The sequence below is a fragment of the Sphaerodactylus townsendi genome, linkage group LG03 (assembly GCF_021028975.2).
Source record: "Sphaerodactylus townsendi isolate TG3544 linkage group LG03, MPM_Stown_v2.3, whole genome shotgun sequence".
Lineage (NCBI taxonomy): Eukaryota > Metazoa > Chordata > Lepidosauria > Squamata > Sphaerodactylidae > Sphaerodactylus > Sphaerodactylus townsendi.
In genome coordinates this window covers 159,032,466-159,049,196 of record NC_059427.1, presented here as the reverse complement: position 1 = coordinate 159,049,196, position 16,731 = coordinate 159,032,466, and the positions used below count along the sequence as shown (strand labels likewise).

Below are 16,731 nucleotides of genomic sequence, written 5' to 3'. Positions count from 1 at the left end.
CAGGGTGTCAGGGGAAGCCATGAGGTAAAGATCAAGGAAAGAATGCTCCAGATGGCAGTGTTTACATATAGCAAGCTGGTTACATATACCGTGTTTCCCCGAAAATAAGACAGTGTCTTATATTAATTTTTGCTCCCAAAGATACGCTATGTCTTATTTTCAGGGGATGTCTTATTTCTCTGTGTTCTGTTCGTCGGGTGTGCTTCCAAACAAAAACTTTGCTAAGTCTTACTTTCGGGGGATGCCTTATATTTTGCACTTCAGCAAAACCTCTGCTACGTCTTATTTTCAGGGGATGTCTTATATTCGGGGAAACAGGGTATCTGGTAGCGGCATTGATTTGTTGTTTAAGCAATTGCATTGATTTAGGAACGCATCTCAAATCACATAAAATACTATCCCCCTGACAGAATTTCCACCACCTGCAAAATAGTCCCAGACCATGCTACCTGCTGGCACAACTATCAATAGCAGATCACGCCCACCAAAATTGGCAGCCCTTCTGACTGGTGGAGGAATCAAAGAAGTGGATTTGACTCGCTTCCTCATTCTGGTGTACTTTTTTTTTTGTGGCTGCTTAGCAAAAGGACAAACATTGGATTTGGGGCGGCTGGGCTGGTTTCCTCCAAAATTCCCAGGTTGCTCAAACTCCTCCCCACAAGCACTGATTAACCACTGAGCGTTGCCCAAGGTTCGGCCTTGAGGGGGCTCCCAGGATAAATACTCAGCTTTGCAAACGGCTCTTCCTGACCCAGAACACCATGGGGGGATCTCCTCTCTGCCTGCTGGCTGCCCTGGTGGTCTGCTTCGCCGCTTCGTCTCACAGTGAGCTGTAAGTACAAGATGGGTTTTAATCCCCCCCCCCCCCCCCCGCCCCATCCAAAGCAAGGCAGCCATCCTCTGCCAAATAAGGGAGGCCCGCTCCACATACTTCTTCCCAGGTCTGTAGTTAGGCACTGAGGAGATTTGTTGAATTCAAGTCTCCGCTATCTGTGATTTTGGGATGTATTGTCAAAGGCTCTACTGGTCGTTGTGGGCTTTCCGGGTTGTGTTGCTGTGGTCCGGTAGATCTTGTTCCTAACGTTTCACCTGCATCTGTGGCTGAATTGCTATATGATGCCAGCCACAGATGCAGGCGAAACGTTAGGAACAAAATCTAGAAGAAGAAGAAGAAGAGTTTGGATTTATATCCCCCCTTTCTCTCCTATAGGAGACTCAAAGGGGCTGACAATCTCCTTGCCCTTCCCCCCTCACAGCAAACACCCTGTGAGGTAGGTGGGGCTGAGAGAGCTCCGAGAAGCTGTGACTAGCCCAAGGTCACCCAGCTGGCGTGTGTGGGAGTGTACAGGCTAATCTGAATTCCCCAGATAAGCCTCCACAGTTCAGGCGGCAGAGCTGGGAATCAAACCCGGTTCCTCCAGATTAGATACACGAGCTCTTAACCTCCTACACCACTACTGCTTCTATCTACCAGACTACAGCCACACAGCCCGGAAAGCCCATGACAACCAGTTGATTTTGGGATGGATTTCTCCAGTCCAGCATGTACTGGTAGAGTCAGCGTGGCGTAGAGCCATAGTAGAGCCAGCATTGTGTAGTGGTTAAGAGCAGGTGCACTCTACTCTGGGGAACCGGGTTTGATTCCCCTATCTGCCACTTGAGCTGTAAAGGCTTATCTGGTGAACCAGATCAGCTTGTGCGCTCCAACACATGCCAGCTGGGTGACCTTGGTCTAGTCACAATTCTTTGGAGCTCTCTCAGCCCCACCCACCTCACAGGGTGTTTGTTGTGGGGGTGGGGAAGGGAAAGGAGATTGTAAGTCCCCTACAGGAGAGAAGGGTGTGTGTGTGTGTAATAAATCCAGACTCTTCTTCTACGGAGGGATGTGGAATGGTACAGTACAGCCCAGTCTTGTCAGGTGTGGGAAGCTAAGCAGGGTCTGCAGTTGGATGGGAGACCACCAAGAAAGACTCTGCACGGGCAGGCAGTGGCAAACCACCTCTGCTTAACCACTTGCCTTCAAAACCTGATGGGGTGATTGTGAGTCGGCTGTGATTTGCTCACACCAACGCAACCCTTCCGACGTGAGTGTCATTTCTGGACTCCAGTGGTCAAGTGAAGCAACGGAGGAGGCCGTGGAGCTCAAGGGAGGAATGCCAACCTCTAGGAGATTCCCGGAATAACAATGGATCTCCCGATGCCAGAGATCCGTTTCCTTGGAAGAAACGGCTGCTTTGAAGGGGGGATCCCGTGGCGTTGGGCCTCACTGAAGTCTCTCCTCCCTCAACCCCTGCCGGCCCCAGGATCCTCTGCCTGAAGCTCCGGGAACTGGCCAAATCAGGGCACATCCTGATGTCTGCTCCTGGGAGTCCAGTGAGACTGGGGTGCGAGCAGGTGTGGCCCCACCTGCATTGTTCAGGTGGATGACATCAGCACGAGATGGGAAGGTGCCCACCCACCCCAGTATCTGATTCTCCAAGGTACTTCTAAACAGAGGGGCTCCATTCAGATATCAAGGGCTGATAACCTTTGGTAGAATTCTCCACGGCCAGACAGCTTAAGCGGCTGTCCTGAATTCCAGTCTGTGCCACAATCCAACAAATAATAAAATAATGACTCTCCCCAGCGTTCTTCCCAACTGAAAATGCTCAAATGCTTGAAACTGAGTTGCTACTGTAATGTTATTACCTCTTTGTGAGAAGCAGGGGCGTATCGTCTAGGGTGACATATGGGGTCAAACGTCCCCGACCTGAGGCCATTTAGCCATATGGGGGGCAGAAAATTGCCCCATCCCCCTCCTCCTCCCCCCTGGGCCCATACACTGACTCTATACACTGGTGGTGGTGGTGGGGGGAGGCGGCTGCCCATAAAAGGGTGTGTGTGTGCAAAAAAGCTCAGATTTTGCACCAGGCTACACTTCCCCTAGATCAGGGGTAGGGAACCTGCGGCTCTCCAGATGTTCAGGAACTACAATTCCCATCAGCCTCTGTCAGCATGGCCAATTGGCCATGCTGGTAGGGGCTGATGGGAATTGTAGTTCCTGAACATCTGGAGAGCCGCAGGTTCCCTACCCCTGCCCTAGATATTCCTCTGGTGAGAAGTAAGGCTGGATTTAAACATGATGTTTGTGGGGCAACAGCAGTCATGTGGGGTCTTGGCACCTGTTTTTTAAACTGGGCAGTTACTGGTGCAAATCCAACCTTGAATCCTGTCACACAATGTGAGGCTGAATTCTGAGCAACGCTTAGGATCTCATTACCAGCTGGTAAGAAGCACTCCAGCAACGGCGAAGGAAAACAGTTTTATTGAAATGTCTAGTGATGAGATGTCAAAAAGTCACTAGCGTAAACAGAGAATAACTTAGAGATTATACCCCCACTCCTTGTGCTACAGGACACCCAAGAATGACAGCAGGCAAACTCCAAGAGTTGGCTGACACGCCTAGTGCTTAAGAACACAAGGAAGAGCCTGCTGGATCAGACCAGAGTCCATCTAGTCCAGCACTCTGCTACTCGCAGTGGCCCACCAGGTGCCTTTGGGAGCTCACAGGCAGGCTGTGAAAGCAATGGCCTTCTGCTGCTGCTGCTGCTCCCGAGCACCTGGTCTGCTAAGGCATTTGCAATCTCAGGCCAAGGAGGATCAAGATTGGTAGCCATAGATCGACTTCTCCTCCATAAATCTGTCCAAGCCCCTTTTAAAGCTATCCAGGCCATCACCACCTCCTGTGGCAGCATATCCCAAACACCAATCACACGTTGCGTGAAGAAATGTTTCCTTTTATTAGTCCTAATTCCCCCCTCCCCCAGCATTTTCAATGTATGCTCCTTGGTTCTAGTATTGTGAGAAAGAGGGAAAATTTTCTCTCTGTCGACATTTTCTACCCTATGCATAATTTTATAGACTTCAATCATATCCCCCCTCAGATGTCTCCACTCCAAACTTCTCCGCAGTCCAGCCTGAGCCGAGATTCAGGAACTTATACACTATTCTAAACGATTGTCTGCCTGTGTGTGTTCCTGCTGCATTAAGGGGAGTTATTCATCCCAGGGCCAACTGATAAACTGTGCTAGGCAGCCTGCGTCTGGTACCTGAAGCTCCCTGCATTCCAGTACCAGGCGCCTTAGTCCAAGCTCATAAACAACCAAGGCAAATGAATATTAAGAAGAAAAAGATATGTCTACAGAAAGGATGTCTTTAGCACCAGTGGGCATCTTGGACACAGATGGAGAAATCTGTGGCTCGCCGCTAGCTCCTCAAGTTACAGTCATCTTCCGCAAAGTGCCATTATGGCCCCGCATTTGTACACAATAGCTTTTCTTTTCTTTTTATTTACAAAATTTGTATCCCACCTTTCTGCCTTCCCAAAAGCCAGCAAGGCGGCTAACCTTTCAAATCATACCTGGTAAAATCACCTTCTCGAGCTGTGTCTCTGTTTATAGAGAAGCGATGACATGGACTCTTTGAAATGTGTCGTCATCTGAGCCTTCTCCTCTTGACCGTCCTTGCTCTTTGGCTGGGATCGATACGAGTGACCATAAGAGTCATCTCTCCTGCTGCTGTTTCTTCTTGACTGTTTCAAAACAAGGAGTGGGGCAGTGGTGGCGAACCTATGGCACGGGTGCCAGAGGTGGCACTCAGAGCCCTCTCTGTGGGCACTCGCGTACAGAGTTCATCATGTGGGAGGGGGGTGGAAAATCACTCCCCACAAACACATATCTAGGCTGGCCTGGGCATGATCCTTTACCTGGGAATAAGCTCGGTTGCTGGCAATGGGGCTTGCTTCTGAGTAAACCCTCCTAGGATCGTGATTCACGCACGGTTGCTTCACTAAGCTAACTCCTGAGTAACGCATGCCTTGGAGCCAACCGTTTTTTCTAAACTAAAACCTCAGTATTCAGGTTAAATTGCCATGTTGGCACTTTGCGATAAATAAGTGGGTTTTGGGTTGCAATTTGGGCACTCAGTCTCGAAAAGGTTCGCCATCGCTGGCATAGGGAGATATATCCTATCATCTTGATCCCACAAACTCGATGCACAGATACATTCTTCTCCACAGGTACAGCCTCATAACTCCCAATGTCCTGCGGGTGGAGAGTGAAGAGAAGATCATCGTGGAGGCTCACGGCCTGGGGGCGCTGACGGAAGTGACGGTCACGGTCTTTGACTTCCCACAGAAGAAGAAGGCCTTGTACCTGGTCAAAGATACTCTGAACCAAGAAAATGGGATGATGGTGACCCCCAGTGTAAAGGTGGGTATGTGGGGATGGTTGTACATAGCAACAGGGTACCAAGAATGTGTTCACACTCTATTAAATTGAGTGGCAATTTCAAAATTTATAGGCATCTTGCCAAATAGTAAAGCAACAAAATTGTATTCCATAAACAGAACCGATATATAAGTTACTACACTGTAATCCATGCAATGCTCTGATCAACACAGTTAAGTCTTATCTATTCAGTTGTTTTGCTTATATTCACACTCTTCCTAGTTTCTTATTTGTACATAACAACATCCACAAACATTCAAAAATCAGTCAGAAATACACCAGAGTAGTCAAGCGCAACAATTGGGAGCTCAAAGACCCTTTCCGGACGGGCCATTTATCCCAGGGGGTAGCCGAGATAAATGGCCCTGGGACTGCGAACGGCCTGGGGCAGCAGCTCGCAATGCTGCAGCAGGTTGCCACCGTGGTTTTCAGAGAGCCACAGCTGCCGCCTGCGCCCCACCTCCCTGCACCTCGGGTACCCTTCCCCTCACAGGCTGGTGTCGCAATGGCAGGGGAGGAAAGGGGACAGTGCAGTCGCCGTCAACCCGCCTCCCTGCTGGGACCATTTGCTCGGACCCGGTTCCACGGTGGGATACTTGAAAAGAATAGTGCGATTCTCCAATATCCTGCCTTGGGGGATTTAAAGCGGGATTGACCCAGTTTAGGGGCGGGAACCAAGCGAAGTTCCCGCCCAAACTGGGTTTAATCCCACCCCAGGATAATTGGCTCATGCGGAAAGGGCCAAAATGGAGCACAACAATGGCTAGAATATTAGGTATAAGATGCTGGCAATCCAGACAGTTGTAGGCTCCAGAGTAGTCCAGTTTGAGAATGAGGCTGCTTCTTCCACCAGAAAGGGATGCCAGTGGTTTCAGTGGGCACAATCCTGAGCAATTCCAGGCACTTCAGTGTCCACATGGCTGGACTGCAGGCATCAAACCTGTAAAGTGTGGCTAGCAGACGAGCAGCAGCTCCTGGACAGTTTGCAAATGTCAGAGTCCTTCCTGTCTCGCTCGTCACAGAGGGCACCAACACAATGATCATGACTGTCTCCATTTAAGTCCTTGGTGACCGCAATGATAGGATAGGAGTGACGGTAATCCAGGCAGAGAAGCTGTGGCCAGATCACAGAGAGGATATTTGTGGACGATCCAATTTAGTACTTGTGTCCTTGTGCAGAAGCTGGTTTGGGGTGGAGCAGCTGCAGAAGGTCCCAAGCTTAGTCCCGGCATTTCCAGTTGAAAGGGTTATGAGGGAGAGTTAGGATGTATACCCCACCTTTCTGTCCTGTAAGGAGACTCAGGGTGGCTTACAAGCTCCTTTCCCTTCCTCTCCCCACAACAGACACCTTGTGTGGCAGGGGGCCAAGAGAGTTCCGAGTGAACTGTGACTAGCCCAAGGTCACCCAGCTGGCATGTGTTAAGAGTGTGGAAACACATCTGGTTCACCAGATGAGTCTCAGCCACTCAGGTGGAGGAGTGGGGAATCAGACCCGGTTCTCCAGATTAGAATCCACCTGCTCTTAACCGCTACACCACGCTGGCAGCAGTGATGGGAAGGACCTCTGCCTGGATCTCTGGAGAGCGGCGGCTGCCAGTTGAGCAGACCGCGCTGACCTTGATGGAGCAGGGGTCTGATTCCACGCAAGGCAGCTTCGATCGTTGTTCATGTGCACATATGAGTATCTTCGGGCCCAGATCTACCGTTGTTGCCCTCTGCTGGTTTGTACTGGCAGAGAGTTAGTTTGTGCATATCCTGGGATTAGAAACCCAACATTTCCCAGCGGAGCAAAATAATGCCCTGACAGGAAGGAGCCATTTGCAGCCTTGCTCTAAATCTCTCAGACTGCCGGTGCTTGACTTCCCGTCGATCGGATTGCCAGTTACAGTTTGGGAAACGGCCAGAGATTTTGTGGGTAGAGTCTGGAGAGAGAGCAGGGTCTCAGATATAGTGCTCTTGAGTCCACCCTCCATACCCTGTTTCTCCAAAAATAAGACATCCCCTGAGAATAAGACGCAGTAGAGGTTTTGCTGAAGTGCTAAATATAAAGCATCCCCCAAAAGTAAGACGTGGCAAAGTTTTTGTTTGGAAGCATGCCCGTCGAACAGAACACCAGAGCATGCAGCTGTGGAGCGGAAAAATAAGACATCCCCTGAAAATAAGACATAGCGCATCTTTGGGAGCAAACATTAATATAAGACAGTCTTATTTTCGGAGAAACACGGTAGCAGCCATTTTGACCAGGAGTACCGACCTCTGTTGTCTGGGAATCTCCTGCTTCTATCTGGAGGTTGGCAACTTTATTTTCAAGCCCCAGATCAGTAGACCCACATATGAGGCTAGATTTCCCACCAGAAGCCTTTATTGACAGACGTTGGTATGGCTAAAGAAGCCAGTTCTAAAGAACAGGTCTTGGGTACAACCTTTTATCTCTGAATTTCTCCCCCCCACCCCAACTTTCACACCCCATATCAAAAGCAGAATGAAACGAGACAGAAATGTTACAGCCATTAGGATCAAAAGGCCGGTGGAAAGAGATAGCGCCAGGCACAGGGACGTGGGTGCTCTTAGTTTGTTACATGTTGCAAATCAAGGGAATGTGGGAAACTGAGAGCAGAGTAGAAAGAAAGAAAGGCCCATTAACATAACAGAGTATAGAGCAGTGATGGCGAACCTTTTTGAGACCGAGTGCCCAAATTGCAACCCAAAACCCACTTATTTATCGCAAAGTGCCAACCCGGCAATTTAACCTGAATACTGAGGTTTTAGTTTAGAAAAAATGGTTGGCTCTGAGGCGTGCGTTGCTTGGGAGTAAGCTTGGTGGTAGGCATTAGCTTTGCTTTGAAGCAACCGTGCAACTCTTCCAACGGGTGAATCACGACCCTAGAAGGGTTTACTCAGAAGCAAGCCCTATTGCCAGCAACTGAGCTTACTCCCAGGTAAAGGATCGTGCTTTAGTTCTTCGCATGAAAATCAGTGGGGTTTAACAGCGCTTAACAGGGTTATCTACACTGCTTCCCCAAAACTAGGTCTTAGGTTTAATGCTAATAATCAAGCCCAGCAGCCCAGACCAGCCTAGATGTGTGTGTGTGTGTGGGGGGGGGGGACTCTGTTTGCGCATGCCCACAGAGAGGGCTCTGAGTGCCACCTCTGGCACCCATGCCATAGGTTCGCCACCACTGGTATAGAGCCTCTTTGATGTCCGGAAGGCTCTTTCTAGCACCTATATCCTGAAGTGTTTTCTGAGCCATGCTTGTGTTTCTGGCTTTCCTTGAGAGCTGATAAGGTACCCAGCCCATTAGCAGTCATACGGAAATTTGCACAAATGCAGGTGCAAACGTGAGGTTGGGATGATTGTTCTCCTGCATGGTGAGAGATCGGCTTCATGGTGTCTTCGGATTATAAATGACCGTGCTTTTGCTTCTGAATCAAATATTCATTTAGTTACTCATCTTCGCCCTACCTGCATGCTTCAAGTGACCTTTTCAAAACATCGTTTAAAGTATTGATTGCACATTTATACATTTAAAAGTTTACTTATGTTGTTTATAGTCTGCCTTTCTGGAGGAGGATTACACAGAGACAGGGCAATCAACAAAGTGGGATGTTCAATCAACGAGATGGAGGATTGTAGAAATTGCGGAAGAGAGTTCCTTTGAGTGGCAGAGTCTTATCTGGTGAACCAGATATGTTCCTGCACTCTTACATTCCTGCTGGGTGACCTTGTCTCAGAACTCTCTCAGCCCCACCTGCCTCACAAGGTGTCTGTTGTGGGGAGAGGAAGCGAAAGGAGCTTGTAAGCCACCCTGAGTGTCCTTACAGGAGAGAAAGGTGGAGTATAAATCCAAACTCTTCTTCTAAAAATTCCAGGAACTGCTTCTAGAGGCCTAGTAGGGGGTCTGCCTGCCACAAGAAGCCACCCATCTCTTGGAGCTCTCCACACACCCTTCTAGCAGTAGTGTAGTTTACCCCACCAGCAAACACCCAATTATCTGGCTCTCCATCTCCGTCAAACAGGTTCCAGCCAAAGACATGAAGAAAGATTCCAAGCTCAGCCAGTATGTGATTGTCCAAGCCAGCAGTGCCCAGTTCCAGCTGGAGAAGGTGGTTTTGGTCTCCTTCCAAAGCGGCTACATCTTCATCCAAACAGATAAGACCATCTACACACCTGGAAGTGCAGGTACCTTGGATTCTCCCACTCGCCGGCAGATCCGCTCCTGGTCCAGACCTTTCTTTAGATGCCTCTCTTACCAGTGGGGTTGAAGAGAGACGGTTATTTGTGGGAGAGAGCCAATGAAAAGAAGCTGGCATTCCTTGACCAAAGGCACTGCGAATCTCAACCGGTTTCAAGGTGGGGCAGCTGGTGGTGGCTGAAGCCTCCTGAGATCCTAGACTGCTGATCTACAAAGGAAATCCAAACAAAATACAGGCTGCTCTAACCTTAACAAACCAGCACTGAATGGTCACGCAGGCTGGATGAGCAGAACAATACCAACGGCTAGGGTAGCCAGCCTCCCCATGATCCAAGGAGATCTCCAGATGATCCTAGAAGATCTGGAATTACAACTGATCTGTAGACTACAGCGATCAGTAGTCTACCCACTGAAGTCTCCCCCCCCCCCACTCCCTAGGGTTCACCCCCAAATCTCCGGGGATTTCCCAATACAGAATTGGCAAGCCTATTGGGACAGGGTTGCCATCCTGCTGGGATCACAATTGATCCCCCTCCTGACTACAGAGATAAGGTCCCCTGGGGGAAAATAGCCACTTTGGAGGGTGGGCTCGACAGAATCATTCCCTGCTGAAATCCCTCTCCACCCCAAACCTCACCCTCCTCCTCAGGCTCTATCTGCCCCCCCAAATCTCCAGGAATTTCCCAAGCAAGGGTTGGCAACCCAATCCTGACCCTGATAAGATTATCCTTGATTTGAAAGGGATGGTGAAATGGTGTGAGCAGGGGTGGGGTGGGTGGGTGGTGTTTGGGAGAACAAAGATTTCAGTCTCCACTCTTCCAACATAAAGAAGTCGGGTTGCCAACCTCTAGGTTGCTCCTGGAGAACTCCTGGGATGAAAACATAAGAACATAAGAACAAGCCAGCTGGATCAGACCAGAGTCCATCTAGTCCAGCTCTCTGCTACTCGCAGTGGCCCACCAGGTGCCTTTGGGAGCTCACATGCAGGATGTGAAAGCAATGGCCTTCTGCGGCTGTTGCTCCCGAGCACCTGGACTGTTAAGGCATTTGCAATCTCATATCAAAGAGAATCAAGATTGGTAGCCAGAGATCGACTTCTCCTCCATAAATCTGTCCAAGCCCCTTTTAAAGCTATCCAGGTTAGTGGCCATCACCACCTCCTGTGGCAGCATATTCCAAACACCAATCACACGTTGCGTGAAGAAGTGTTTCCTTTTATTAGTCCTAATTCTTCCCCCCAGCATTTTCAATGTATGCCCCTTGGTTCTAGTATTGTGAGAAAGAGAGAACCAATTTCATGGACTACAATTCCCATCAGCCCCTGCCAGCCTGGCCAATTGGAATTGTAGTCCATGAACATCTGGAGTGCCAAAGAGAAAACCAATTTCCAGGTGACAGAGATCAGGTCACTTGTGGAAAATAACTGCCTTGGACGTTGGTCTCTCTGCCATGATACCCCAATGAAGCCCCTCGCCAAATCCTGCCCTCTTCAGACTCCATGCCCAAATCTCCAGGTATTTCCCAACCCAGAGATGGCAACTGTCCTCATTTGCCCCCTCTGGGTTGCTTTTTGAGTATGAGAAAAAAAATTTCTGGAAATTCAAGGATGTTATTTTGTAGCCTGACCCTTCAGGCTCTAGGACTGTGGTGGTGAACCTATGGCACTCCAGATGTTCAGGACTACAATTCCAATTGGCCATGCTGGCAGGGGCTGATGGAAATTGTAGTCCATGAACATCTGGAGTGTCTTAGGTTCGCCACCACTGCTCTAGGATAAAGAGGCGTAGCGTGGGGAAATGGTTCCCGGAGCAAAATGGCACCCCCACAGCATCCCCATGCCCTGTGGAGCTATGCCCCCCACGCCCCACTTACCTGAGCTGGCAGTGGTCCCAGACTGCCCGGCAGGGCCTGGTGGGGTTGGCGGGGCGGGGCTGAGGGGCGCCCTGCAACAGCCCTGCTAGGACACACCTTCAGCCCTTGGTGACTGAAGGAGTGGCCTGGTGGGGCCAACCCTGGCCAAGGGGGAAGGGGGAGCGGTGTGGAGGGCGATTTTCTACCCCCATGTGACCAAACGGGGGCCCGCCCGGGGCAGTTGTCCCCACTCTGTCCTATGGTAGCTACGCCACTGTACCAGCATCTTCACTCTATGTTGTCATGTTGTATTCTTCCTCAGTGCGCTATCGAGTCTTCCCTGTGGGCTACCACCTGGAGCCTGTGGAGAAAAACGTGATTGTGGAGTTTCTGGTAAGAGATGCAATGAATGTGTTTGTTTGTGCAAATGGTGGGGAGCAGGATCATGAAAAGGGTCTCAGCAACTCTTTTTTGAAGGCTTCAAAGGTGTAGCCCCATCTTCTATCAGCTCCCATTGGAAACAATGGGGGATGGGGGCACCCCCTTTGGGAGTCCATAACTTTGGATCCCCTGAATCAAACCTCACGAAACCTGGGTGGTATCATCAGGAGAGGCTCTCGAAAAATCTCTGAAATTGTGGTGCTGCTAGCTCAGGGGTAGGGAACCTGCGGCTCTCCAGATGTTCAGGAACTACAATTCCCATCAGCCCCTGCCAGCATGGCCAATTAGCCATGCTGATAGGGGCTGATGGGAATTGTAGTTCCTGAACATCTGGAGAGCCGCAGGTTCCCTACCCCTGTGCTAGCCTAAAAGCTGCGCCCCCTGCTGGCCGAAAATGGAAAAAAACACTAAAAATACAAAAAACCACAAACGGGGAGTGGAGCTTTGGACATGTAATGGGAGGGTTGAACCCGGGAACGCCCCCTTACCTACGTCCTTGATCTCATCACATCTGGGAAGCTACACAGTGCTGCCTGTGGCCAGTAGTTGGATGGGAGATCCCTAATGAGGTCCAAAGTTGCTGGGCAGAAGCAGACAACGGCAAACCACCTCTGCATGTCTTTTGCCTTGAAAACTCCCAAGGATGTGACTTGATGGCAATAGATAAATACATTTTAAAAATTGTTTGTGTGTTGTGTGTACTTTTTCTCCCTCTCCATGATGACCTTGTCTTCTGTTTCAGACCCCAGAGGACATTGTGGTCCACCACGCTTCCATTACCTCTGTTTCATCCAACATCCAGCCTTTCAACTTACCTGAAATTGTGAGGTAATTCGCTATGAATTCTACGAGTATTACCGTATTACAGTCTGTTCGGAAGGCAAACTGAAACATTAGCTGAGGATGAAATCAGCACCATTACCTTCTGCGTTTCTCCTCCGGTTTCAGGTTAAACTAGGAATCCCCTGAGCCTCCAGATGCTTAAATAATGTTTCTCTCTCTCACTTCCATTCTCATACTCACACACGTACACCGATCTCTGGCATCCTTTCTTCCTTAGCAAAAAAAAAGAACAATCTACCTGATCAAAATTTGCATGACTGACACAAAGAGAAAAACATGAAATTTTAAGGACATTTTAAATGAACATGCATTAAATGTTGAAACAAATATAGACAATCCCCAACAACATAGAAGAGAAGAAGAGTTTGGATTTATATCCCCCCTTCCTCTCCTGCAGGAGACTCAAAGGGGCTTACAATCTCCTTGCCCTTTCCCCCCTCACAACAAACACCCTGTGAGGTAGGTGGGGCTGAGAGAGCTCCGAGAAGCTGTGACTAGCCCAAGGTCACCCAGCTGGCGTGTGTGGGAGTGTACAGGCTAATCTGAATTCCCCAGAGAAGCCTCCACAGCTCAGGCAGCAGAGCTGGGAATCAAACCCGGTTCCTCCAGATTAGATACACGAGCTCTTAACCTCCTACGCCACTGCTGGTGTGAACCAATACAGCTTAATGATGTGAACATCCTGGGAAGTTCATTTCCCACTAGGCTACTTTTTAAGCTGGCTGCTGCAGCTGACTGAACTCAGGTAAGCGTGGGGGATGGAGCGTGGGGGGCATGGGGGTGGGGAGGGCACCGGGGGGGCTCCGGGGGGCCCCTGAGGCAGGCCTTGGCCCGGGAAGCAAGCACACATCGCGCCGAGGCCCAGCCTCCTCTTTCCTGGAAGTGTGTGTGTGTGTGGGGGTGATTTTTCTGTCCCCCACGTGACTACCACAGGGGCGTCCCAGGCGTTTGTCCCCAGATGACCCTGTGGCAGCTACGCCTATGGATCCTTTCTTTCTTCCAGGAGTTCAGGGCAGAATACTTTGGGGGGAGGTATCCTATTTTATCCTCACAATGACCCTATGAGGTAGGTTAGTGAGACAAATGAAACATCTGCAACCAAAGACATTTCTCACCAATGAAACCTATTTTTTATTGTGTGTTTTTATTTATTACAACATTTATAACCTGAAGATCAGAAAAGAGGCAGGTTAGTTTTTTTAAAAAACCCTTTTTTCTACCTTACGGAGTTCAAAGTGGCCTATGATCACAACCCCTTTTTCTCCCCACGACAGACACCTTGTGAGGCAGGTGGGGCTGAGACAGTTCTCAGAGAACTGCAGCTGACCCAAGGTCACCCAGCAGGCTTCATGTGTAGGAGTGGGGGAAAGAAACCTGGTTCACCAGATTGGAGTCTGCTGCTGATGTGGAGGAGTGGGGAATTGAACCCAGTTCTCTAGATTTTGTCTGACACTCTTAATAGCTATACAACACTGTCCCTCTCTGTGACTCAAGGGAGCTAATAGTACACAATTAAAACACCTACTGACAACCCCCCACCCCACCCCCACTATCTCCCCTTCCTATCCTAAGAAAACCTGGTAAAATGCCTGCAACTTGTACATCATTAAAAACTCCGGTAAACTGATGTATTAACAGCGTGCTTTTCTGTAAGATAAGGATCTAGGCTAGTGGTTCCCAAGCTTCTTCAGGCTATGCCCCCTACCCCCTACCCCCCCCCGCTCCCAGGCCATGACCCTGGTGCCCCATGTCTAACACACACATGTGAACACACAACGCTTTCTGTCATGATATATTAAAAAGAGTGAAAAGTTCACAGAAAGGGTCATTTCAAGTTAGCAGAAGGTTTGCGAACCCAAAGGACGGAGACAGTCAGTCTAGGGGCAAAAGTAGCAAAGATTAACCTTTAACATGATTGGTGAATTCAACTGTAATTCTAGACCAATGAGAGGCTGTTGTGTGGGCGGGGGAAAGTATCCCTGATGTATGCATTTGTATATGCTGAGTTGAGATATAGAGAGTTGAGACTGAGTTCAGTTCTGTGTGTGTTGAACTTTGTTCGTGCTGAAGAGTTCTGTATAGTACAATAGTCTTGTATAGAATAGACTTGTGTAACCTTGCAACTGCTAAAGTAAATGCCTTCCTATGGAAAGAACATCTTGTGTGGAGAGTATTCTTTTCCAAATATGGTAGGAGGTTGCAGTGAGCACAAGAAGACTTCTCATCTTGCCAGACTCTGCTTTATACTCTGCTGATACTTTCTTGGTATGAGGTTTCCTGCACATGAAAAGCAACAGTGAGGAGAGAGTTGCTGCTTTTCCTCTTTAAAAAATCTCGCAAAGCAACGGTGAGGGGGCCCTTTGCTTTGGCTCCCCCCACACACACAGCGAGGAGAATACTGCTGCTTTTCCTTACAAAAGACATCCTGCCTTACAAAGCAGCCAATGAGCAAGCCCACCCTGACCCTACAGCAGCCCTCTGCTCCCACGGTTTCATCATGGGGTGGGTGGAGGTGCTGGGCACCCCCTACGTGACAAAATGGCATATGCCTGAGCTGTTCATTGCCAAGTCACACCCGCCTCCTGGGGGGCGGTGCTTGGTGGCGGGCAGCCACGGCGCCTGCCGCAGTGCCCTACCCTCCCGGCCTTTTTGCAGGCCAGCTCCTGCCCCCCCCCCCCGGGAGCAGCAGTGGCGTAGGAGGTTAAGAGCTCGTGTATCTAATCTGGAGGAACCGGGTTTGATTCCCAGCTCTGCCGCCTGAGCTGTGGAGGCTGATCTGGGGAATTCAGGTTAGCCTGTACACTCCCACACACGCCAGCTGGTGACCTTGGGCTAGTCACAGCTTCTTGGAGCTCTCCTCAGCCCACTACTACCGCACAGGGTGTTTGTTGTGAGGGGGGGGGAAGGGCAAGGAGGTCGTGAAGCCCACTGAGTCTCCTGCAGGAGAGAAAGGGGGGATATAAATCCAAACTCCTCCTCCTCCTCCTCCTCCTCCTCCTCCTCCCTCCCCCCCCCCCCCTCCCCCCCCTCCTCCTCCTCCTCTTCTTCTTCTTCTTCTTCTTCTTCTTCTTCTTCTTCTTCTTCTTCTTCTTCTTCTTCTTCTTCTGCTTCTTCTTCTTCTCCTTCTATCTTCTTCTATCTTCTCCTTCTATCTATCTATCTTCTTCTTCTTCAGCCTTCTTCTTCCCCAGGCCCATCTGAGCCACCCCGAGCCCCTGCTGGCTCCCATAAGGGGGGGTGTGGGGAGCCAGGGGAGGGTGCAGGGAGGTGGTCATGCCCCCGGGTGACATTTACGCCCAGTACGCCACTGTTTGTCGGCCTTCTGATTTTGAATGCTGTGGCGTTTCTCATCCTCTCTCTTTTCTATTTTTAGTGTCTAAATTGATGTGAACGTTGCTGAAACTGTGGCTTTAAAAACGGAACTGCCGTGGTCTGTATAAAAGACAAGGCATCATATTTTAATAATGGTCATGCCTGAAGCCACCTGGCGACACTCACAAGTGTTTGAAGAGGCAGGTTAAACCCCGTCACAAATAGGTCTTACATGTCCTGGGCATATTCAGTCCCATTCTAAGGTTAAATCTGTTTTCCGTGTTCTGAACACCAAAACTTACATAGAACATTCCCGCCTGAATACGCATAGTCATACCATTCCAGATGGAAAGAAATCTGGGGCCAATGCTTATTGTTACAGAGCCAAACAGAAGCGCTAATTTTTTTTTGTCCTCAGAAGCACTTACATTTTTTCCTGAACTGTTTCTCCTCTAGTTTTGGGACATGGAAAGTTGTGGCCAAGTATGCAGACTCCCCGCAGGAAACTTTCACCACACAATTTGAAGTCAAGGAATATGGTAAGGATGGCTATTCCGGCTGAGCTTCTTGGCTGCCTTGTCTCAAAAGACATCAGTCCCTTGGCGAATCTTCTCTGAGCCTTTCACGTGGCAAGTGGCGTGCGCTGTCAATAGATGCTTGGTCACCTCTGGTCTGCACACGCATGTGCAAGCAAACTGTGATCAGTGCTCTTGAACACTTCGTGTGTGTTTGTGTGTGATTTTTGAACATTCAAAAACCTTCAAAATTGCATTCCCCATCCCCATCTGTCTCAAGTACCAAAGAATAATTTTTGACTTTAACAA

At 49.5% G+C, this 16,731-nt stretch overlaps 1 protein-coding gene across 1 annotated transcript in view; it reads left to right on the top strand.

The window, feature by feature from the left end:
- The first annotated feature begins 716 nt into the window (after window positions 1-716).
- C3 (complement C3) overlaps window positions 717-16,731 on the top strand; it is a 107,195-nt gene continuing 91,180 nt past the window's right edge. Inside the window, 6 exon segments of the mRNA XM_048487522.1 lie at window positions 717-832; window positions 5,057-5,249; window positions 9,285-9,447; window positions 11,634-11,704; window positions 12,495-12,580; window positions 16,364-16,446. Coding sequence (XP_048343479.1) covers window positions 762-832; window positions 5,057-5,249; window positions 9,285-9,447; window positions 11,634-11,704; window positions 12,495-12,580; window positions 16,364-16,446 — 667 coding nt within the window. The 5' untranslated portion in view covers window positions 717-761.